Source organism: Alosa pseudoharengus, unplaced genomic scaffold, assembly GCF_046254945.1.
Source record: "Alosa pseudoharengus isolate Yale_2024_CS ecotype anadromous, Long Island Sound unplaced genomic scaffold, YU_APseudo_1.1 YU_APseudo_1.1_scf_3, whole genome shotgun sequence".
NCBI classification, from domain to species: Eukaryota; Metazoa; Chordata; class Actinopteri; order Clupeiformes; family Clupeidae; genus Alosa; species Alosa pseudoharengus.
This window is the reverse complement of record NW_027468718.1, coordinates 41157539-41183424: the sequence shown is the minus strand read 5'-3', so window position 1 is coordinate 41183424 and position 25886 is coordinate 41157539. Positions and strand designations below refer to the sequence as shown.

The 25886-nt window shown below is 41.9% G+C and overlaps 1 protein-coding gene across 1 annotated transcript in view; it reads left to right on the top strand.

Moving 5' to 3' along the window:
* The first annotated feature begins 252 nt into the window (after nt 1-252).
* itga4 (integrin alpha 4) overlaps nt 253-25886 on the top strand; it is a 31165-nt gene continuing 5531 nt past the window's right edge. The window contains exons 1-17 of the mRNA XM_076264273.1: nt 253-620; nt 1010-1122; nt 2859-2956; nt 3412-3538; nt 3800-3867; nt 3965-4094; nt 4801-4886; nt 5751-5816; nt 5948-6085; nt 7374-7482; nt 8317-8411; nt 9691-9781; nt 10603-10648; nt 12247-12401; nt 18528-18682; nt 24690-24842; nt 25096-25172. Of these exons, the coding sequence (XP_076120388.1) occupies nt 427-620; nt 1010-1122; nt 2859-2956; nt 3412-3538; nt 3800-3867; nt 3965-4094; nt 4801-4886; nt 5751-5816; nt 5948-6085; nt 7374-7482; nt 8317-8411; nt 9691-9781; nt 10603-10648; nt 12247-12401; nt 18528-18682; nt 24690-24842; nt 25096-25172 (1901 nt within the window). The 5' untranslated portion in view covers nt 253-426. The remainder of the gene's footprint in view (nt 621-1009; nt 1123-2858; nt 2957-3411; nt 3539-3799; nt 3868-3964; nt 4095-4800; nt 4887-5750; nt 5817-5947; nt 6086-7373; nt 7483-8316; nt 8412-9690; nt 9782-10602; nt 10649-12246; nt 12402-18527; nt 18683-24689; nt 24843-25095; nt 25173-25886) is intronic.

Sequence of the window (25886 nt, the reverse complement as noted above, 5' to 3'; positions counted from 1 at the left end):
CTCCTCCTTTCCCCGAGCCAATGGTTTTAGCGACCATTTGATAAGTCTCCCGCCTGTCACATTAATGGTGTGGCTTACAAGTGTGAAGTATCTTGGCTGGCCCTCACGTTATTCTGGAAAATGAGCTTGTAGTCTCCTCGTGCGCTCTCTAGAGGGTCAAAGCGCGTAGAAAGTTTGAGAAGTTTCACGTGACGATATTTAACCGTGAGGCTGCTGCTGACTCCGGCTAGGCACGAGCAGATGTACTGAGCGCAACAGGCGGGACACAGCCAGGAGTTGACTCTCCGCCTGTGACTCCTCAAACTTGGAGATGAGAAAAGCTCTTTTTCGTCTTTTCTGCGCTTAGCATTTGTTTAGATTTTGTTTTCATTTTGTTCAGACATACTTTGAAGTACTCATCTGGAATAAGTCATTTAACAACAGAAAATGGAGCGGACAGCATCTTTGAAACTTTGTTGGCGCTTTAACAAGTTGATGTCAATTCTCGCTTGCATATGGTGTCAGTTGAGCGTCAGCGCGGGATACAACTTGGATGTTTACCATTCGCTTAATTTCACTGGACCTAACGCATCTCTTTTCGGATATTCTGTGTTGCTTCATGAGTATGAGAGCCAAACTTGGTAAGTCAGAAATTTGACTTTATTCAAGTGAAATAAGCGCATTAGGTCTATTAGCCTACAAGTATTAAGTTCTGATGGACTATACAGCCATTCATTCAATTATCAACTGTTGCGAATGGAACAAAGTCCCCATTTAGTCCTTGCATGTGTTAAAACGTCAAGGCATACTAATCAGCAACGTTCCCATCGGTGTGGTCGCAACAAAGCGCTATTTGACTTCTCTCAGCCGCCTGGAACAGACAATTACCATGCAACTCAGTGCTTAACCAGATTTCCCATATGGTACATTTGTGAAACTAATATTTAACAGGGCAATGTCAGTTGGAGCAACGCTATTTCATTTTCTTATTGACCACAGTATTAAATCACAACTTTATTTCCACCCATAGGTTAGTGGTGGGTGCCCCAGTCGCTGATTCAGCCTACAACAGGGTCAAAACACCTGGAGCAATCTTTAAATGCAGTGTCTCAAACAAGGGCAGCTGCCAGGAGATGACTGTTGGTTTGTACTTTTCTGTCTTTCATCCAGAATGGAAAGATGTATATTTTCTCTCTGTAATCAATTTATATCTAAATGGTTACTGTCTCTATTTCGTCATTTGTATTCTCATTCGAATATAATATGAGGGAAAATCAGGTGTGTTACTGGGTGCTTGATCCCAGTCATAACTGTCAAACTCATGGCTTCAATCATTAAGTGACATGTTGTGTACACGCTGCTGAAGTCTATGTGATCCTCTTTTGAATCAAGTCAAGTCAAGATAACTTTATTTTTCCCGTGAGGGAACTTCTTTTGTGGTTAAATGTTATTAAATCTAAATCTTAACTTTAGACTAGCGAAGTTTGGTAAAGTTTGCTTACTGTTAAAATCATGTAAGTATTTTAGAGCTTGGGTGTAGGCTAGTCCACTCTTGACATGTGAATGAACTTCCTGAAAGTCAGTGGTGACTGACAGTTAAGGATCTGTAACTGCATTAGGGTCGTTGTCGTGGCACACAGGACACCCCCATGTGTGACCACCCCCCTCATTCAAATGCTTGGGATAGCAATCATCATTAGTGACAAAACATGGGGGTGTATTTGGCCTGTAATGTTAGGAGGGGGTCAGAGTAAATACCCATTGTTTGACATAAAAACCTGCACTGGTTTGATTTGATGTTCTGACCTTGAGTACATGTTTGAAGACACACACACACACACACACACACACACACACACACACACACACACACACACACACACACACACACACACACACGCACACACACACATTGCCTAATGTAGATGTTTTCTTTAGTGATAGAGATGTGGTAGTTGTAGCAATACTCACTGAATGTCAGTGCTCTTTAAGTGTTCATTACTGTTAATGAGAAGTCTGGGCATTAGTACAGAGTACCTTTAAACAGACTCTTTATGGTCAAAATTACATGATAACCTTCACGAAAGTCTCATGCGGTGTCATACCTCTCTGAGATGACAGGGCTCCTACATGTATACAATGGGCAATCCCAGTGAAGTAGGCTCCTTACAAATTGTGAATAAAAACTGGGTTACTTTAACAGAGCATTACTATAAACTGTAGACAGTAGACATCATCCGTTGAAGGAGACAGGAAACACAGGAAAGTGGATCCATCTGATTTACTTGAAAGTGGCATAAGTTACACTTGCAGCCTGATCAACTTCAACCTTCTCCTGAAACTCTGAGGGCTTTCCCAGATAGACTTTGAAATTACATTTGTTCCTTTAAAAAAACAAACAAAAAAACAAAACAAAGAATGTTCCTTTTCTTAAATCATTTTTCTGCTTGCTGTTCAACTTTCAGCTGATTTTCTGGTACTGTTAACAGACTTATTAAAAACGTAGAAGACAATAACATTGATATTTACATTGTACATTTAGTAGGCCTATGAAGTATGAGAAGCCTGAGGTAGATGCCAGCAGAGAACATATGATAATATTTAGGACAGACAGTTCTACCTACATGAGTTGTGGTTTCACACAACAGTGGATATAAGAAAATGTTGTAATGCTTCTAAGTTCAGCAATTTGTGAAGCCAAGTGGTGGTCACTGTGCACCTTGACTGTTGTAAATCGCTTTGGACAAAAGCGTCAGCTAAGTGACTGAGTGCAAATGTAAATGATGGGTGGTCATGGGAGTCAACTGGGATCTTTCAATGCCTTTGAAAAAATGTGAGTGATTGTGAGTGAAACCACCTTTGTTGTGATGATATCTCAGCCAGTGATACATACTGTGGAAAGACCTGTACTCCAGAGATTGAGAACCAATGGCTGGGAGTGAGTCTGGCAAGAGAGCCGGTCACCGGCACTGTGATGGTAAGCCACTCTCACACCAATCCAGACACCTCTCTTAGATGCTCGATGGTGTTTTAAGCCCTCAATGTCGTCTTCCAGGCAGCGCTGCCACCGTCGACTTAAGGGCACCTAATCCTAACCCTAACCTTAACCCATGCCTAACCCTAGCGACTTCCAGGCAGTGCTGCCTTGAAGACAACGTTGGGGGCTTAAAACACCAAGAAACCTCTTAGATAGAGTGCAGTAATAAAAACAGTTAGGGATATTGTTAAAATAATATTCTTATTCTTCTGCATAGGGGAACCCTGAAATGTTCTTGTTTTATTGAGGAAGATGAAGAGTCCTTTTTACAAGCCAGCTTAGGGATGATGCAGTGGAGGCTGATATTGTTGTACAGAACTATTATAGAGCTTCAGAACAAGCTCATAAACAAATAGTATCTCATTCATGTCCACCATTGTTACTTTGGATTTCAGGCTTGTGGGCATCGTTGGAAAAATGTATATTACGCCAAGATAGAGAATCATAAGTTGCCACATGGCAGATGCTTCAAGATTGAGGCCAATCTCAAGAATCCTGTTCCACTGACTCCATGCTACAGAGGTACAACATGGATTTATTTAATGTAAAACACATTTTCAGCTATGTCCTGTAATATAAGAAACCTTTCTGTTGTCATACGGGCTTGTCTAGTCCCAAATTAAGTAAATGAGAATATCTGAAGTGTCTCTTTGATATTACTATTATTTTTATCCTTTAAGATCAATGACTGTCATAAATATTTCTCCTTCCTCTATGTATTCCCTGGCGCATATGTATGTGTCACAACTGCTGATAATGAATATCTCTCTTCTCCCATATCAGATCACCAGCGAAAATTTGGTGAGGACTATGGGTCCTGTCAAGCAGGAATGTCAAACTTTTTGACAGAGGTGATTAATCTTTATTAGACCGTCTCACAGAATTGGATGTGCAATCTTACCATTGCAGGGGGTTAAGTTATCTGTTACCTGCCACTCTCTGCTGCAGGACCTGGTTATCATGGGTGCCCCTGGAACATCATATTGGACCGGGTCTGTTCTTGTCTATAATTCATCAAGCAATGTCCTGTCAGCATATCTGGATGAAGACAGTATGGTTCTCTATGGCAGCTATCTAGGTAGGTACGTTTATGATAATGGTCTAATGGTGGTTGTCTATTTTCATTTATGAAGCAGTTGATGTTGTCCCTATGTGATTAGGGATAAGATCAACTACCTGATAATCAGAATGACTGTTAGTATCACTCTATTAGAAACACCTGCTGTATATTTAGCTGTTGTGCTGTGAACATTTTTCAAACATTGCCAGGAGTTGAATAGTCACAGCAGAATGGGTTTTTAACCCTATGAGGGGAAGTCGTGTTGTCCCGTGAGAACAGGAAGCCGATAGTCAGGTGCAACAAGTTGCTCAATGTTTGCAGCTGTAAAAAAAAAAAAAAATAACAAAGGCAATCATTAGCCAGATGTTTGATCTGTTTGACACAAAGTAGCTAGTATCCACAAAAACATGTCATAAACTCAAGGATAGTCATTGAGAGCAATGATTGTCATCAATCTCTAAACATCTTAAGATTAAGTTGTGTAAGCATTACTTACGACTTCATTGTTTATACATTTTCATTGAAAATAGTTATTATAAGAAGCTTCCAGATGGGTGTGTTAGACCTTTTTTGTGATGACATCTTCCTTTGGTCTAGACACAAGGCGAGTGCTGTTGTTGGTGTTGTGTGGCACCTGAACACTGTGCCATCCATATGCTGTGCTTCCTGTGCTGGTATCTGTGCCACGTTAGCTGAAGTTGTGTTTTTTTCTCTCTCCTGACAGGTTACTCTGTGGGCGCAGGACACTTTCTGAGTGCCCACAGCACAGAGGTAGTGAGCGGAGCACCCCAGCATGGGCAGACTGGTAGAGTAAGAGCTCACCTTTGGTACTATTCTTTCTCCCATTAGTCCCTCCCTCCCCTTGGTCTTTGAGTATTTCTGTAATTGTGAGAACATTGGTGTGAACAGACTCTGTGTGTGTGTGTGTGTGTGTGTGTGTGTGTGTGTGTGTGTGTGTGTGTGTGTGTGTGTGTGTGTGTGTGTGTGTGTGTGTGTGTGTGTGTGTGTGTGTGTGTGTGTGTCGGCATCTTTGTGAATTCTTGAGGCTTAGCCCCTGGTTATGCCTCTTTCTCTCTGCCTCTCTCTGAAATAGTGTGTGAAAGCAGGGGAAATCATTTTGTGTGGTGGTTATGTGTGTGAGAGAGACAGTGAAGAGAGTGTACGTGTATGTGTGTGTGTTGCATTCCTACAGAGCGAGGGGCGTAAAATACACTGTTGAAAGGGATGCCTGTGGGGTTTTGCTTCAGTTTGAAACTTTATTATTGTTTGATCTTGTGATAGCCCTGTGCAAATGGAAGGGATTAGTATTACAAATGGTTACTGTGCCATTCATATGATTCGGATATGAATGTCATGAAACACTAAAGAACAGCTTAGCCAGGGAAGGCCCGCTTTTTTATGGCGTTTGTTACAAAAGTACGTCCATTTGGTGCTTCTGTGAATGTCACTGTAGGCTAAAATTTTCTCCATCTGTGCAGAAGAGGAAGTAAGTCGTCATGCAGCATAGTTTTTTCCGTGTGTAGTATAAATAATTACGAGCATTGTGAATGTTGGCAACATCTAATGGCCTTACCAAAGATCCACTTTATACATATGTTGGGGTTTGGTATGTGGGCTGAGTATGAGCTTTTAACCCGTTGTGTGATCGTTCCCCTGTGTGGTTTGCATCTGCAGGCGTACATATTACGGACTGAAGGGAACGTTCTGAAAATAGTCGAAACGAATCTGCAAGGCACCAAGGTGAGTCATTTCGTAGGACATTCCTCCGCACTCCAGCAGAATCTCCATGTGGTTTGAATCAGGGTTAGTGTGGGGGGGTTACGTTTTTACGTTCCTTATTTATTTGGCTCTGCTTGTCTTGCCGTGTGCAGCTGGGGTCCTACTACGGGGCAAGCGTGTGCGCCGTAGACCTGAACGCTGACGGCCTCTCGGACCTGCTGGTGGGGGCCCCCATGTACAGCACCGTGCGGGAGGAGGGCCGCGTGCACGTCTACATCAACCAAGGCGAGGTGGGGCTCCTGTGCATGTTTCTCATGGGCACTGGTGTGTGTGTGTGTGTGTGTGTGTGACTGAGTGTGTGTGTGTGTGTGTGACTGAGTGTGTGTGTGCGTGTGTGTGTGTGTGTGTGTGTGTGTGACTGAGTGTGTGTGTGCGTGTGTGTGTGTGTGTGTGTGTGTGTGTGTGTGTGTGTGTGTGTTAAAAGGCCTCAGTTGTATTTTTAGACAGTTTTAAAAGAATCACTGTGGTGAGGTAGCTTGGTTTTCCGGGGTATTGGTAAGGTAAAAAGTTCAGTAAGTACACAAGCTTACTATAATGTGATGTGTCCTTCCTGTTTTGGAGAATGGCCCGCTATTTAGCTAATATGTGTTGGTGCATGTAAGGCAGGGCACTGTGCATCTTTAAAGCGGTTGCATCTCTATATACAGCACAGGGCGTCACATAAAAGTCAGGATGTTGTGCAACTGTCTATGCATCAGCGTGCAATTAAGTGCATTCTGTTCTGCCTGTCAGCGTGAGGCTTGATGTTTGAATGCACGTCCCTGAAACTGAATAAACGCTAAGGTCATGCAGATTAGACGGTTGGCCTTGCGTTATAAAAGATTAACCGGGGTGGAAAACATAACCCTTCCCACACTCTGTCATTGGAACAGCTTTTCTTTTGTTTTTAACCGAAATGTATTTCTTGCCCGTATTTAATGTGTTTTGGCAAATCACATCTTAATCACATGTAGTGTCGTTTCTTTCTGAAGTAATTGCCAGTAATACAGTCGCTGCAGTACTGCTTTGAGGTGTCTCGGTCATAAGTGTCATGATGCAGCAACTGTCTCATGCTTTCTGTTCTGATTTTCACCTGTTTGACTCAGTCTCAGTGCTATAAGTTAATGATTTTTTTTCCGTTCTGAGTGCATTCTGCACTGCCTTGAGATGAGGCGCAGACACAAACAGTGAAGTAGGGTTGTGATAAAAAAGAGTCACCACAGTGATTCTTCCTTCCTTATGGCTTAGGACAATGTTTTTAACGAATTACTTTGAGACAGAGGGAGTCCTTAGTCAGAGGATATCAGGTGCCTACCCTCTGGTGTGTGCATGATATAGCCATCCTACAGTGCATGACATGAAAAACGTCCAATCATTAACCCTGTAATGACTGCTTCCTGGCAATAACTGTACATGTTTTTCTCTCTACTAAAATAATTTAGCTTCCTATTTTGGTTGTGTTGTGTATGAAATCAGCACCGTGTTGTGAATTAATATGAATGAATTTGGTCAAATTAATGCATTGCATTTTCTTGTCAGGCAAACATGAAGGAGTTGGAATTTACCTTAGAGGGGAGTGACGCATATGCTGCACGCTTTGGAGAGACCATCACTAACCTTGGAGATATTGATGATGATGGATTCTCTGGTAAGCAAGTAAACACTTTTGAAAATTGTGAATTAATTTAGCAAAACACATTTACCACTTTTGCACATACTTGAGAAGTTTGATTCAGGAGATCGTTTGCTTGAGTATGAATGGCGAATGACAGCGACAGGTTTGGGGAGAGTAGATGAAGTCTGGAGCACAGACAGGAAGCTGTCAGACGCACAGAGAGATGAGAGATCGAGATGAGCTTCATTTCCCTCTGTTTGCGGTTTGTGAGATACTGCAGTTCCTGGGAACATGCTGTCGACACAATTATGCAGAGCAGCCTGAAAAACTATGTGGTTTTAATTTGAACTCAGATCTTTGAAAGTTCGTTAAATTGTACAGTTCTCTATTTACTGTTTTCGTTGTCCTTTTTTTTAAAAAGTATTAGCGATTTAATGTCACCCCCCATACCAGTGTTAGAACTTCTGCTCACACTTTACTTGGATAGTCTGCCCACAGACTATCTCCAGATGCCCATATTATTACCAAACTATCAGTTGACACTCTGTTCGCCGCAATTATTTGGTTATGGTGATGGTGAGTATTGTTCATCAACAATTTTCCCTGCTGACCTGTTAAGTCCCTGTGGGCAGACTATTCAAGTAAAGTGTTAGTGAACGTCTGGGTCATGATGAAGAACAACTTTCTTTGTCAATCCCGTCTGCTATCAAGTCTTTATGTTTAGGAAGAAGAAGGTTTTTTAAAAAAATATTTCAAAAGATAGAAATCTGAGACACCTACTACCAGGGCAAGTTGTGAAGTGATGATGGTGTTAGTTGGTCCCAGCGTGTCACTCTAACCCCCCCACCCCCTCTGGATGTGTTGCAGACGTGGCAGTAGGAGCGCCTCATGAGGACGACCTGCGAGGCGCTATATATATCTACAATGGGAGGAAGAATGGCATCAGGCAGAGCTTTTCTCAAGTAGGTCCCAGCTGCTGTTTGTGCACAGGGGGGGCGGCTGGGTCTGAGCAGACTCGTGGGAGGGGGGGGCGGGGGGGTCAGGGTCTGCCTCCCCAAACCAGCACTCTCCATCCTGTGACAATTGTCCCATTGTTTCTGCGGCGCAAGCCTTGGGATAGCCGGGGGAGAGGGTGAGGGGGAGCTGCACCAGCTGAATTACTGCAATTTCCTGACAGTGTTGAGACCCCCTTCCCAAACTCCTCTCCTCATAGTGTTTTGGAATGGTAATTAAAACTGTGCAATTAAAAGAGTATAAATATGCAAATGAAGAAGCATGGCTTCATTAGCAAATGAAATAAAGTGCTCTCAGATAGGAGAAATACTGCTGAAATAGACCCAGTGTATGACATGACTAGGCAATTATGTGGTTACCAGGGTAGGAATTTCACGGCGGCCACGACGGCCATGGCCGTCGTAGCCCCTTGCGTTGGCCGTGACGCCCCTTTGAAAATCAGAGGTTTACAGGCCACGGTGGCCTTGGTGCCCCCTTCTTTTTTTAATATTCTGCTTTGCGTCCTACTAATAGCGATATATATTTAGCCTATGGCCTGTCAAAACAATCTTAGCATTCACAGCGCAAATTACGCAGTGGAGAAAGTTAGCGCAAGAAAGAAAGTGCGTCCAAATTCACCCATTCTTCTCAGTTGAACTAAGTAGCCTACTCATCACACAGACATCACAAGTAAAGAGCTTTTTCTCAGCTTTTAAACGATGTCAGCCGCTAATTGCTGTGGTGAACGGTTCGCGAGAAAAGTAAATAATATCATTCAATTTAATCATAAATTCTAGCCTTAATGATCACAAAATGCTAAGCATGCATCTAGGCTATTTGACTTTCTTAAAGCTGAGCTGTGCTTAAATTGTTCAATACATGATTTCATAACAGGCCAAATATCAAATAAATGTTAAATATAGCCTAGATATCTGCAAATATTAGATGATCAGATGATTTACAGTTATATGTAATGCGTCATGTTTCATGTTTTTGTAATGTTTCATACAGTGATGCAGGTCTACTGCAGTGAATAGGCTAAATACAACTTTGATCATTTTTATAGCCTACTACTGTATAGTTAACGTTGGCCTTAGTGCCCTGACATGTGGCCTTTGTGCCGTCCACCAAATATGCCCAACTGAAGGCCAAGTGGCCTTGCCCCCAGAATGTTGAAATTCCAAGCCTGGTGGTTACAGAACATGACAGAGGATTGACAAATATATCTTTCTTTTCTCTGTTCAACAGAGAATCACAGGGAAGACCTTGGGCAACGACCTAAAAATGTTTGGTCAGTCCATCTCCGGAGGCATTGATGTTGATGGCAATGGTTTCCCAGGTAACGTCCCTATCGCTATGCGGATGGGGATGCTACGCTATCCTTCTATACTATCCTATACTATCTGTGGTCTTTGAGGTGGTGAGCAGATGAATAATTTAACAGCTAAACTCTCTTCTGAGAGAGGAATGGTGTTGTAATGGCCACTTTGCACTGCCCTAACAACTCCAGCATCCAATACACTTGCAGACACTAACAAGTTATCTTTAGTTGGAAAAGTCCAAGCCTTTTGGTATTCATTTGTAAGTGCTTGTTGGGAAATGTTTGTTTGAGAGTCTGTAGTGGGTCCTTCTCATGATAGGCATACAAACTCCAAAGTTTTGACATGTCAGACATCTTCAATATGGACCAGCATTTTAAACCAAATAAGCAAACAGAGACTCAATCTGAATGACTACAAAAGGAGCAGCTTGTTTCTGAGCCAATGTCTCTTATGACCTACTAAAAGTCTTCAGTCCACTGCTGATTTTCTGAGGCACATGGACAGTTTTTTTCTCTCTGTTGGTGGTCCCATAATATCCATGGGGTCTTATTTGTCATGGTCTATACATAGTAAGATAAACAGGATATGCCTCAGACCATAGCTGAGATGCACCCACTTCTGTCCTCCTTCTACTCCGTTATTAGTTGTTGGCTTTTTTTAACTTTGAATAGCATTGAATATTTACCCAGACAGGTTTCTTAAAATCAAAGTCTGTGTCAATTGCTTGCATGTCAGAAGGAAGTGGCATAAAAATGTAAAGGTGCACAGTGCAGGTTAAGTTAAAGAATAGAAACATTGCATGACATGATTTCTGAAACCCTGTCTTCTTTTCTTGCAGATGTTGCTGTAGGTGCATTCCTCTCTGATGCAGCGGTGGTGCTTCGGTAAGAATGGTTTAGTTCTCCTTTTCAAATGTTCAGTGTCAACCTCAGACGCACGTGTAAAAGCTTTGGTTTCTATAGAGTTTCCTGTTTTGTTCACGCTTAATAGCAAGTACAACTCTTTGGGTTGCATGTAGTCAGTGAGAAGATGTAAAAACCTTAGCCTAACCTTAGGCTACACTTTACTTGAACACTAACCCTAACCCTAACCCTAACCCTAACTCTGACCCTAACTTGTCAGGACAAAAACCGAATGACACTGACAGAAGCGAGTGACAGAAGCATTATGTCATACACATTCATAAACATTTATAATGTTTATGATGTGTTTATGACAGTGTCATGTTACTCTAATGTAGATACCTTCAAGTAAAGTGTAACCAAACCTTAACTACATTTGCTCAATTAACTGTGGATTAAATACAATACAAATACAATACAGCACAGTATTACACAAGATAAATTCAACCTCCTTTACAGAAATTTCAGGTTGCCGCAAATTAGCGGCAAGGTCATATTTTCACATGCAAATTAGGTTTCTGGCAAACAGTTGCAGTTAACTTTTTGTAATGTTGCAGCAAATTTGCAGTAATGTCATTATGCAAATTAGGTTTGTCACCAGAAGTTTACTGGAAGTTTGCCATTATTGGCTAAGTGTGGTGGCAAAGCACTGGCGAACACATTTGCCACAAGTGGTAAACTTCTCATTTTTGCCAGAACTTTGCTGGAGGTTTGCCTCTAGCAGCCAACAATGGCAAACTTCTGGCAATATTTTCTAGTGAACTCATTTGTTTCCCACAAATCACCCACACATTTTCTGCAAATCTGCTGCAAACATTTAATTTTTGTAAGGGCTGCCATAACACACTTGCATTCAAAGATGTGGAAATCTCCATTTCATAGCAGTGTAGTCAAATGTTGTCAGCTGTGTCTTTCAAGGGTGCGAGCCAGACTTGGGTGAATAGCATTTCTGTAAAGCTTTACTTTACTTACTCTCCATCTTCAAAAAACTCCTGAAGACCCAACTCTTCAGAGAATATCTCCTCTTGTAGTACTTACAACTAGCCTTGCCAATTCTAGCACTTATCACCTGACTAGAACTGACACCTGACTGTATAAAAACAGCACTCACTGATGCACTGCATTGCTCTTATTGTACTCTACCTTTGAAATTGTTCTAGAATTGTTGGGAGAATTGTTTTTAAAAAGCTTTAAAGTGTTTACCATTTTGTAAGATGCTTTGGTTAAAAATGCATCAGCCAAATTTAATGTAATGTAGTGTAACTTGGGCATGTGCATAGGAATAAATCTACAGCAAAATATAGGATCAAACTATAAACAGCACTGGTAGTATTGGCAGTCCTCTTGATTAGAGAACTATTAAAAAGAGCAAGGATGGCATTGCTTGTAAAAAAATTAAGAGAATGAGGGGCCTCTTCCTGTTTCATAGAATATCTGTCACTAAACAGCCAACAACATAGGGCCCACTGTGAGTGCGTCCTTCTCCTTATTTTTAGCTACCCGTGTGACTATGGGTTGGTGTGAAGCATGTGATGTGTATAGTGTGTGTGTGATGGTAATGGTGAACCGTGCTATCTCAGGACGCGCCCTGTGGTGAAGGTGGAGGCCTCCATGGTGCTGCCCGCCAACGTGAACCGCTCCCTGCCGCTGTGTTCCGAGAACGGCCAGCGCGCCGTCTGCATCTACGCTAGGATGTGTTTCACTGTCACGGGCCGCCGCCTAGATGGACGCATCAGTAAGTTTGCAGCCGAAACAGCAGCTATTCCTGTGCATGCACACATTGTGCTTTAACACAACACTGTCAATCATTCCTAGACACACTTCTAGATGGAAAAGTGCAATAGTCACCATTGGCATTACTATGCTTTTAGCAGTGCATGTCACCTGAACTGCATGTTACTAAGCAACTCTTTTCTCATAGTCATAGGAGGGAGCCCAATAGCCTGTAGAAAGAGTCTTCTTTCAGTGCAATGGCTCTTTGTCAGTTATAAGTCATCACACTCATCTTATCAGTCCGTGCTGAGACACTGAGGAAGCTGGACACGCAGTGGTCCCCAACAGCCCAGACCTTTATCTGTCCCCTGCACTCCCAGGGACTCAACGGTCCATTGGTTGCAGCTGGGTGGGAGCACAGACTTGGGCAGGCTGATAGGCAAATGTTTAGCTTCACCTAGACATCAATAACAGGCGTGACAGTCGGCTATCTGTGGTCATGGTATCGTAAGAATTGTTTTGGTAGTTCTGTTTTTGGTTCTCTGCATATGTCTCAAAAGAGGTCTGTATTTGAAATGTAACATTGCCACTTACACTGGAAAACTGCTTATCTAACCAAGTGTTATTAATCTTATATTAAGATAAAAAAAATCTAATTTGTTTTTAGTAAAAAGAAATTTACCTAGTGCTTTCTCATAAGATAATTTTCACTTACTTTTTATTTTTGAGTTTAATAAGAGTTTGACTCATTTTATTTTAAGACATCTTATCAAGACAAATTCGCTTGAAGTAACATAGTACATTAACATTATAACACTAGGTTTGATAATTTGTTTTTGCAGTGTACCAAAATGAATAGATACAGATGGCTGTGGTCATCATTTTGTCATAATGATCTCTTGTTCTCTTTTTAAGTGCTCTGGTTTTGTCTTGGCAGTGTTCTTTTTTAATGTAACATTTTAACTTACCATTCACTAAGTGAATAGATAGAAAATTCTTAGTGTTGTCCGTTTATAGACAGCATTCATCTTACACAGTGTATTCCCCAGTTTCCAAATATACTATGTTGTCTGCTGTTTGTCATTGTCATTAACAGTGTTGGGCAAGTTACTTCAAAATCGTAATGTACTATGCATTACTTATTACTGTCATTTCAAAGTAATTTGTTACATTATAATATTACTGTCTCTGAATTGTAAGGCATTACACTACTATTGCATTACTTTTAAGTTACTTTCACCAAAATATCTAGAAATATGGATTTGCCATTCTAAATTTAGTTTATTATGCTCAATGCAGCTTGCTCTTCCAATGGAGGGAGATGTGGTATAGCATAATGACTGAGCTAGGCTTAAGGCAACAGTAGAATGCAATAGGCGCAGTGCTCATAATGCAATACAAGGAAAAATCATAGTCAGAATTTTTTTTTAAACCGACAAAAAGTCAAAGTCTGGTAAATTGTGATAGAAATATTGTAACTTTAAGGCCTACTCATTAAAATCAATAGAGAGCTTACTATATTGTAAATCAAAGCTTAAATGAACCGTATGTAAGATTGTGGCCAAAACGGGTACTACAATCACTTTCAAATTACTGTAGAGCGGTGTATCCACTTCCCCTCCCCTCTGACTGGCAGAGTTGGCAACCGGATGACGAAACACTACTGACTTTGTGATTAGTAGATAGGTGGAGGGTGGCGCATTAGGCCAAAACACAACATGACAACATCAACATCAGTTGAGGGCTGCAACTTCACTTTTTAAATGACAATATCCTGGCCAGACTACTGTTGTCAGTGATATAAGTATTTGAAATGAACATGATTTCGTAATGTCTAGTGACATATCAGGGCAATTTTATGATTAATTGAAATACAATTTTTACATACGGTTCCTTTAATAAAGACATGTCAAGATGGTGGCCTGCTGGCCATTTCGGTGCCCTAAGTGAGTGGCTTTGAGTGAGTGACATTTAAATGATAACTTAAACACCTAAAGTAAAATAAAAGGCCTATTATTTACAGACCATTACTGTGTGTTTTTAAACATTAATTTCTGAAGAAATGCTGTTTTACTTATAAATGGTGCACTGTCACTTTAAGAGCATTGATCTTTACGTTGTCATAATGCCCTTTTGCTAGCTCTTGTTTACAAGCCTTATTTGTTTGAGTTACATTGATAGCACAATATTAACAATAATATGCACAATGTTAAGTTGTTTTAAGTAACCTTCATTGCTTTGGAAATGGAAGTATGCAATGACATGTTGCTTCACATTTCGTGAATACAAGTGAATTATGAGCCTGGTATCCACCTAGCTATCTGAATGGAATGCGTTTCAGTCGACTCAGCATATCATGTGCTTCATGTAGCCTAAATGCTTGGAAAACGAATGATTGAAGACCCACCAATTCTAGTACTACGTGGTGATTGAGAGAACCCAAAAGGTATCAAACTTGCATGTAACATCGTGTTAGTGCATTTTGACATTGTAAACGTTATTGATGAAGAGTGAAACGCAGTTTGCAGTAAATCTACTATTCATTGGTTACATTTGGGTGCCCCCTCTGTCCTTTGGTGCCCAACGCAAAGTGCGTGATGCGCGTGGTGGAAGCGGTGGCACTGCCAGGCTACACAATCTTTTTCTGCATTTCTATCGCTTTATTCTCTTCAATTCAAGTTCACAGCACAAAGCTGACATGCACAACAGCATAGTTTGTGTTTTATCAAGAATCAAAAAGATTAGCGTGGCACTACTTTAGATGTTTCATTAATTTACTTGTGCTATTTCGCGAGCTGAGAGATCTTTCGGTTTCGCACACAAAGTGCACTAACTATTATGTTCTTCATAGCCTTGTCTCTGACAAGCTGAAAATAATGAGCGTAGGCTTATGTCCATCCAGCAAATAGAGTCCGCCTGCGAGTCTGCTGCAGCCACAGTCATATTCAACCAGTATCAGGTAAAGGTGTTCGAGTCGTGACTCACTCGGATCTTTCACCCGTGTCTTTAAATTAACCCATGAGTCGCGAGTCTCTAGTAGGGGAGAGCCGGGACGAATGAAACAATCCAGTTTTCTCCGAGTGTAATGATGATAGACAGACGTCATTTGGTCAAAACATAGAGCATGTTAACCTCCTTCTATCAGCCAAATATCTTCCTGCTATGTCATTTTATCACGGAGTTACAGGCGATAAACGAGTTTTAATGCGCAAAAGTAAACTTCATTAGCGGTTACATTTTTTCGATTATTAATCAGTGTTTTTCATTTAAAGTTTCGACTTAATGCTTATTCAGTACACCATTTAGTGTTCTCCACAATCCCAGACTTTCATATCGCATGCTTGTTTACATGGAAAGCAAAACAAGCTATAGTGTCATATGTCTGTGTCGGGATGATTGAAACAAGTGTTTCAATCGTCCCGAACAGGCTGTACCTCCATGTATTTTAATTAAATGCACAAATATCTGTGTTTAAACAATCATCTACGGAGGTGAGACATGGAAAAACAGTTTTAGGAAGATGAAAATACATTTGGGCCCACCAGGTAGGGGGTTGAGTTTTCCCATGTTATCCTATGGAGACTGACGGCCGATGGGTCGTTAAGCCTACTTATTTGGATGTGCAGTGGTCTAACCCACGTAAAAACCTAGTGAAACGACATTTTCAACAATATAAACATGATATAAATGGGAAAGCTTACCATTCTAGCTATAAACATGGCAGAATCATCCACAGGACATGATATTTCAAAAACCGCTTCATACACGCTTCACGATGATGGCAATGAATTGTAAACAGACATGCACGAAGACGTATAGCCCTGCAACAATCTATCTAAAATAACACCTTTTGGGAGTACTATTCATGATATGTAGTAACATTTTGAAGTTGTGGGACGTTTATATGGCTTAAACTGTATGTTTCATTCGTCCCCTTATGTTGTTTCAACTGTCCCGACCAGGAGGGACGAATGAAACAAAACGCACGTCCCACTTTTGCTGTAATAATTCCTGAACGGTTTTGTTCAAAGCTGAAAATGCATTTGTATTTGACAGAGGACAGATGTAGCTTACTAGTGACCAAATATTAGCTTTCAGTGTGGTACGATCGCTTTGTAAATTACGTTTAATTTAAAAGTGTTTCAACTGTCCCGGCTCTCCCCTATATTAAAATGCAATTAGGTTGTGCACTGCACGCTCATGGAGCTGCTTGAGTAGCCTATCTACCCGGGTCAGTCGAATCAGCTGGGCGGGCCGGTTAGGTTGTTATGAGTGCGAGTCAGCCGAATCAGCCGGCTACGTTTGTACGAGTAACTCCTCGTCAAGGTTAAAAGAAAATCCACAACAAAAGCCATGCTTTCACTTATGAAATAACATATATTCTGCACGCATAGCCTACTTTAAAATGCAATTAGGTCGCGAAGATAGTCCGAAACATTGCAAGCTAGGAGAGTAGCCAGTCGGATAAGCCAAGCGGGCCGGTTACGTTGTTGTTATGAGTGCGAGTCAGCCGAATCAGCCGGCTACGTTGTCATGAGTGGATCGATCTTTAGAGGAGCGAGTAACTCCTCGTCAAGGTTAAAAGAAAATCCACAACAAAAGCCATGCTTTCACTTCTGAAATAACATATATTCTGCACGCATAGCCTACTTTAAAATGCAATTAGGTCGCGAAGACAGTCCGAAACATTGCAAGCTCTGTATGGAGTTGCTTGAGTAGGCTAGCCTACCTGGGTGATTTGGATCAGCCGAGCGGACCGGTTACATTATGTTGTTATGAGTGCGAGTCAGTCGAATCAGCCGGCTACATTGTCATGAGTGGATCTGTAGACGAGCAAGTAGCCTAGTTTCTACTCGTGTCAAGGTGATAATAATATAGGCCTAATGAGAATAGTAGGCTAGTAGTAGTAGTAATAATAATAATAATAATAACAATAATAATAATTTATTCACTGCAGGGCATTTCTACATTCCTGTTTCTATGTCTACATTGAAAGTCAATTGCTTAGGCTAGGTTAAGACAATAAATAAACAGTCTGGCTCAAACTGCTTTCTTTCCCGTGAGTGGGTGGAGGTTTTGATGCTATATTAGGCTATTTTATATTATATTATATGATATTATATTAGGCTACCTAACATGATATATATATATATATATATATATATATAGCTATGATTAATAGGCTAATAATATTAGTTGCCTAGTATTAGCTGCATATAATACCTATTAGAATAGATTCCTAGTAGCCTACTATTAGTATAGTAGTGGTAATAAACATTGTAGCAGAGTAGCATTAGACCTAGGCAAATTTTCTATTGTTAACAAAACAACAACAAATAATTAATTATTATAATATAGGCTACCCTCTCTGTCAATAAGATCAAAGTTTCTGAACATGAGCACCAAAAAGATGAACAATGTGTGGATGCACTTTGACCAGGAGAGCAAAACTCTTAGGCTAAATGCAAGTACTACAAAAACCTGGTTTCAAATCATGGAGGATCCACATCCAACATGAGAAGGCACTTAACGAAATGAAGCACCCCAAATTTGGCACAGATGTAGCTCAAGTTATACTGAAATGATTTAGCTAGGGCGCCGGAGCCATTCCTATGTATTCCCCATGATCAATTAAGCTGAAAAAGATATCAAGTTTGTATTTGTAACCCATGTAGTTCAAAAGTTATAGCCGGAACCCTTTTCACGCAGCGGCCATATTGGATTTGGCCACCATCTTGGCCCCAAGGGTCGCTAACTCCGGCGCCCTAGCTAAATCATTTCAGTATGACCTGAGCTACATCTGTGCCAAATTTGGCGCTTTTAGATGAATTTGCGCGAAAATGTGCTTAAGGCCCCCCACTAACTATTTTGCGCGGATTTTTTCTCCTCTGTTGTTCTCGCGTGGTGTTTGCGAATATGTATCAAAACAAAACAAGCGCTTAATTTTGGGTTAAACTGCATTGTAACGCGCGTTACTGAAGTTTGTACCGAGTAAATATTACCCAATTTTTTTTTTGTAATGCCTTACATTACCGTGTTACCGCAAACAGCAATATATTACAGTAATTACATTACTTTTGTAACGCATTACTCCCAACACTGGTCATTAACTACTGTTTCTTTCCTTTTCCTGCATCCTCCTTCTCAGAAATGCTCTACAACATTACTGCTGATGTGAATCACAAAGAAGGCTTCCCCTCACGCTTCCATTTCCACGGCAACGGAACCTCCAACATTACCAGAGGCCACATCTGGGCCAAGGCTGGCGAGTCAGTTTGTCAGACCCACCAGGCCTTCATGAGGGTGAGTACCGACTGGTCCAATGGATCATGTCCATCTCAGGCTCAGGGCACTTCCACATTAGAGCTTTTGATCCTAACCTGGGTTCGCTTGGACTGTTGGTTCGGTTCTTTTTGAGAATGTAAACGCAGTCTTTACATTACATTACATTACATTACATTTGGCTGACACATTTTTAGCCAAAGCGACTTACATATGTCAACTATATTACAAGGGATTACATTGTCCCCGGAGCAACTTGGGGTTAAGTGCCTTGCTCAAGGGCACAACGGTGGAAGCCGGAAATTGAACCGACAACTTTCAGGCTACTGCAGTTCCTTAACCGCTACACTACCACCGCCCAGTGGTGTCTTGGGTCCAGGACCGGACCTGAGTCCACCAGAAAATCCAGCAGTAAATGAAACACTCGGCACAAACACACATCACTTAAAGCAGTTGTCAGATCTCTGACCTAGAACCAGGGCTTAAAATTCATTTTTCAAAATGGGGGGGAATTCCCCCCTTAGGTTATTCATGTAGGGGGGATTTACACAATTTGGGGGGGAGGGGGGGGGGGTCGATTCTGATACCAAGTCAAGAATTGTGATTTCGATACTTCTTCGATACTTTTTTAAAAAAGTGTTTGATTTTGGGGCACCCACCACCCTGACGTCATCAGTAATAAATACTGTAGTAGGATCATTCACAACAGTGGACATCTTAGATTCTGCTTGACTCTCTCCACACACACAAACACACACTGAAAATGATAGCTTATGTGATATGTTTCTATCATATATTTTTGAATTCATATAGAGTGTATTTATTTAATAATGCATTTTTTTAAATATAGCATTTTACTAGTAATTACTAGTAGCTAAACATATTTAGTAATTTCAATGCCTCATAAAAGTTTAACCTATAACACTTAGGCATATATTTAATGTGGTGTGTAGGTCTAATTGAGTGCACATTGGTGATGAGTGGGTGTAATTGAGTGCCTGTCACTTTAAGAAAATGCGTGAGAGTAATTCTATGGAGTAATTAGCCTCCCTTCAGCCTGACTGTTTTAGGCTATAGTCGCTAGTGAATAAAAGTTGTGCATGCAGTATGTGGATGCAAATCATTATGTTTTCTATGTCATTAGATACAATTCATGTTCAAAAAACTAACATGTCGAAGACAATCTTTCTGGGATCAAGTGTTGACGTGACCTGAGCTAGCAGGATAGTTACCAAGGAGCTCTTTCCAGATGTAAAAGTTTGCCATGGTTGCGTAGCCTATTTGCGTAAGCGCAAAGTGGTTCTCTTTCTCTCTCTTTCTCTCTGTGTGTGTGTGTGCGTCTGCGTCTGCATGAGGCTATGTTCAATTCAACTCGGTAGTTGATCAGTCCAGTCAATAGCACCGCATTCACGCCACTTAATGATTATATTAACGTCATCAGACAGGCTGTAAAAGTGTATGCGGGAATTTCTCGCATTATGATGGCTAGAGTTGCGGGACTTGAACAAATTATGCGCAATACCCCGCAATCCCGCAGTGAAATTTAAGCCCTGTAGAACCAGTGTGAGGCCAAGTGTGTTTGAGAGCCACTCTGACCTTAACCTGGTGGAGCACACTAGTGCGTGTCTTGAGCGCACTTCAAAGCTCTTGGTGGCTTGTGTAAGCTCCGACCTCAGTGTTAGATGTTGTCTAATGCACTCAGGGTGACTCACATTACCCACCCATAATAGAGGACTAATGAAGAAGCGCAGTAGCTTAAATGAAACAGGCTTTATTCTTTCAGTGATGCTCATCGAGGGAGAGAGGCAAGCTTCAGCCAAAAGATTCACCCATATCTCTAACTAGACAAAGAAGTATCCTAAGCTTGAGTAGGTTACAAACAAAAAGGCGGGAGGGGGGGGGGTGCTGACCTCTAGCTGTGTATGAATATGAAATAGGTGTACAGGGATGGTCCCAAGGGCAGGTCCTCTTGGAGGGCTGTTGATCAGAAAGAAAATCCAAATGTCATGCTAATGCTAATAGAATTGTTTCTGAGTACTTGGAACAGTTACTACACTACTCAATGACAATGGGAAGGTGTGAAAGCCGTCCATTCCTGCACACTCAGGGCCAGACGACTAACGCCAGATGACCACTTCTTGTCTTACTTTCACTTTCACGTCATTTACTCTAACTTTCCTACTTGCTAGATTTGACCAATCTTCCATAGCCTACGTACACAAGTAGTTTGAGTAGAACTACTGATCTTCATTATCTCCCTGCTTGTTTTCATATTATCATGTATGGTATTATTTCATGATCGCTAAACGTTTGATTCTTTTTAATGTTGTCATCAGCTGTTGTCTTCATTCAACTGCGCTTGTATGTAGGCGCTGCCATTCAATTGTGGACGTTCGTAAATTGCGTTTATGGGCGGAGAAAGGCAGAGAAAGGCGCAGTTTACACTAAGGATTGAACGATTGATAAATACGACTGAAACTTGGGTTTGACAGCGTTCGCAATCTGCGGTGTGTCCATGACGCTGATAACGCTATGTTCGCAAATTTACGTACATCTGGCCCTCAGTATCTATAAAGTAGAGTCACACCTGGAGGTAGCAGAGGTGTCTAGAAAGTCATGCTAAATCTAAATCTTCAGAATGTATAGACCAGATACAAATGGGTACAAAATCATGAATTAATATAATAAATACACAGTTGGTACATTTACAGAAAGGATTCTGATTCACAGCTCTTTCAGGATACAGGGCTGTTGAGTCGTTCACGTTGCAGTTGCTATTCCAGGTGTTTCAGGGGAGCCCCACCGGACCCCAACCCCCACCCCAGCCCTACCCATCCCACCCCCTCACCCTCCACCTCCAGACACTCTTCCAGTGTTCATCAGTCCCAGCTGATCCAACTCATGTTTTAGTGTAATTAATGGCTCCCTCCATCTCACTCCCCCCTCCCCCCCTCTCACCGCCTCTCTTTCTCTCATTCTCGTTTCTTCTGCTCGTTTCTCGTTTCTTCTGTGTCTCTCTCTCTCTTCTCGTTTCTTCCACTGCCTCTCTCGCTCTCTCTCTTCTGTCTTTCTCTCATTCACCGGTGTGTTATAAATAGCCATTGGGCGAAACTGGCGATTATAAACACGTGTGATTATCCGCCTGAGAAAAAGTCCCCAACTGCACATCTGTAATACCACTGCGTGGGAGAGGAGCAGATGTGTGGTATGGACACACTCTTGATCAGGGGTGAAGAGGTGGCCCAGGTTTGAAGAGCTCACTCTGGGCCAGATGTAGCCTATGTACATTTGCGAACGTAGCGTTATCAGTGTCATGGACAAACCGCAGATTGCGAATGCTGACAGACCCAAGTTTCCGTCGTATTTATCAATCATTCAACCCTTGGTGTAGACTGCGCCTTTCTCTGCCTCTCTCCGCCTCTCTCCGCCTATAAACGCAATTTACGAACGTCCACAACTGAATGGCAGAGCCTACAAGCACAGTTGAATGAAGTTAACTGATGACAACATTAAAAAGAATCAAAGATGAGAAGATGTCAACAAGCAGGGAGATAATGAAGATCAGTAGTTCTACTCAAACTACTTGTGAACGTAGGCTATGGAAGATTGGTCAAATCTAGCAAGTAGGAAAGTTAAGTGAATGATGTGAAAGTGAAAGTAAGACATTCGAAAGGCCAACAAAAGTTAATGTTGCTTTTGATAGTACAAAGACTTGCAAAACTGGTGCTCTAAATAGCGATTCTGTTGTCTTTGAAAGATTCTCTTGACGCATTGAACTTCAATTTGGACCTGCTTTTACAAGGCGGAAGTATTTAGGCACAGAATAGACGTGCGCTTTCAGGAGCAGTCTTTGTACATACCACGGAATACATTATTAGGCTCTCTTTACGCTTTCCCTCCCATCTTTTTACGCTAAACTCCCACTTTCCCCTGGATCCTCCCATGAATGCATATGCATGACATGAAACACGCAATCTGCCATTTTCAGCTCCCGCGATTGGCAGTTTGCGCTTTGCGGCCTGTTTGTACATACCTCGCAATGATTTTACACGCACGTTGCGAAACAAATACACCTGAAGTGGGCGCAAAAGCGTTAGTACATCTGGCCCTTTGTACTTTAGTTTACACATGCATGTTGTTGGCTTTTTTGTGTGTGTGCGACAAGGTACAAATGATGTTGTGCCAATGACATCAGGATGTATCAATTGATCAAATGTCAATTGATACCACAAATATCCACAAATTACCACATACACACGTATTGCTTGCAGATACGCACGCACACACACACACCTGTGAGCAGGCATGCATGCACCCCCATACACACACACACATACACACACACACACACACACACACACACACACATGTATGAGCAGGCATGCATGCACCTCATACACACACACACACATATATGAGCAGGCATGCATGCACCCCACACACACACACAGACACACACACACACACACACGAGCAGGCATGCATGCACCCCATACACACACACACACACACACATGTATGAGCAGGCATGCATGCATATCAATGATTGGTTAGGTTGAGATGAATAAAGAGGGGAGCAGGGTGACATCGTCATCTCAGTAAGTGTGTGTGGTTTTGGTCAAGACACAGAACACACCACAGAGACTAAACCACACCCATCAGAAAGCAGGTTTATTTCAAGTGCCTTATGAGTGACCAACCCCTTACTGTGTGTGTGTGTGTGTGTGTGTGTGTGTGTGTGTGTTTGGCAGGGGTTTTTTGAGAAGGTTGCTGGGGAAACCACAGTGTCTTTGTTCCTCTTTAGGTGAACTCTATTAGTAACCTCAGTTAGCGTTATCTGATTAATGACTATGATGATGACAAGGATCTATTACCAAGTTTATTTTCCTTTTGTATGTATGTAGTATGCAGTATCAATATTGTATTAATATAATATACAGTGTATATTCTTACTTTTACACTGCATCAGGTGCACTTGGCTTAAGAAGCATTTACTCATTTAACAGGCAACATACATGACCTGTCAGGATGCTGTCAGTATGTATTTGAACCAGATCATGAACCTCACTTAGATTGACTAGATATTAGTTATCCATAGTTCTGCTGTGTTTCAAGTTACCCATTTCAATGTGTGAGCATACAGTACATGTGTCTATGTGTGTTGGTACATGCCTTCACATATGTGTGTGTGTGTGTGTGTGTGTGTGTGTGTGTGCGTGTGTGTGTGTGTGTGTGTGTGCTCTCTGTTGGAATCTTCTGTTTGGCACTGCCTCAGTTAGATCGCACCACAGAACGAAAAGCTTTCATAGCCGTGCATGATGGAGAGTGTGTGTGTGAAAAACAATGCATGTTTGAGAGTGTCCCAATCCCCCCTCCATGAACTGAGGGCAGTCGGCCTCCTGGTTTTGACTTTGACCTGAGAGGTGCCTCCATCTGAGCAATGTCTTTGCTGGTGCAGTGCGGTGCAGTGCAGTGCAGCGCGCCGCTCCTCGGGACAGCTGTGGTGGCCGCCGTCCAGGAGCTTGGCTGGAGCACAGCACAGCACCCCCGTCTGCTGGAGGAGTGTGTCAGAGCGGGTCACACACACACACACACATGCCTAATATGCCAGCCAGGCCGGGCTCAGGAGAGATATGGTGTGAGACCTGCACCAGCTGGGTCCGGACAGAGAGAAAGAGAGAGAGAGAGAGAGGGAGAGAGAGAGAGAGGGGGGGGGGGGGGGGCTGGGGTCTTTGCTTTGCCCCACTGATGATGAGCCCTCATCAGCATCAATTACCAGGGACACAGGGGCCATGGGCTGGATGGCTGTTTTTGAGAGAAAAAAGATGGGCAAAGCAAACTGATCTCTACGTCTAGAGAAATCAAATACCTTCATGGTAGTTGTGGTACTTCAGCTAGTAGAATTCACAGTGAGAAGTGACCTTGGTTTCTTTAGATAGGGCTGCAAATGCATCTGACAGTGGGATTTCTGCTGCTAATTCATCTTTGTTTCTCTCTCTCCTTCTCCCTCTCCATCTCCCTCTTGCAGAAGGACATCCGTGACATCTTCACTCCCATCCATTTCGAGGTGCGGTATGAACTTGGGGAGCACAGCACCTCTAGGGCAGGATCCCGCGACTTCCCCCTGCTCAAGCCCATGCTGCAGCAGACGGGTGACCACAACAACGTGGTGACAGAGAAGGTGGGAGGCACTCCTCAACCCCCCCCCACATCATTTCATGCCACCTTCATTCAGATTTTCACATTGTTGTGACAATGTCATAACAAAACTATCACTCCATATAATTTTTTCTTATTATCTAAATGATAATACACAGAGCTCTAAAGCATTTAAGTAAGAGTTTGTTGTCCTTGTTGCTAATTACTAGTTGCTAATTAGGTGTGTTTATCAAGTACATTAACAGAGGGTTCTTTTCTCTGGCATGTATTAATAGACTGAGTTTGCTCGATACTGCGCCTGGGAAAACTGCTCAACCAACCTGCAGGTTTCAGCACACCTGGTCTTACCCCAGTAAGTAATGCTTTTACCACTTTGAAGTTACGACCAGAGTATTTCCTAAATGCAAACATGTTTAATGCAACCTGAAAGAGAACTGAAATTGCAGTGTTATTTGCACAAGCAGAAATTAAAGCATGGATCTATGTTTATCCTAACCATTATGTAATACCAGAGATCTCTGGAAAAGATATCTGAGCCTGTGCATCACAGCGACAAGTCACCATGGTCTGATTCTCTGATACATACATTGACTAAATGAGATGAAAAAAGTCGGCGGTTAGTGCGGTACTTGTGGGGAATGATGAATATCGCTTAATGTCATGGTGTGGTTGGGTCTCTTCCGTTAGGTGTAGAGTATGTTCACCCAGCCACTTGCCTCAGATCTGACTAATATAGAGAAAACGTTTAGACCATGAGGCTCTGACGCTCAGAGATTGTAAGATAGCGATGTTGAGCGAAATATAACAGGTGCAAAATAACTTCTGCAGAGCAGAAAGCTTCAGACGTTGTGTAAGAGCTTCAGGATTTGAATTACAGTCTACAGTTTCGGGATTGGAATGTTTGAATATGCAAAAAGTGGGGGAAAACACAGGTAGGCCTAGTCACAATATCCAACAGCAAGTGCTCACGTTGGTAATCAAATTTGCACTTAAACATCATAATTTATAGACCTCCCTTTCCCCCAGCTTGGTAATACTACATGATTTGATTACTCCTTAGGCAACT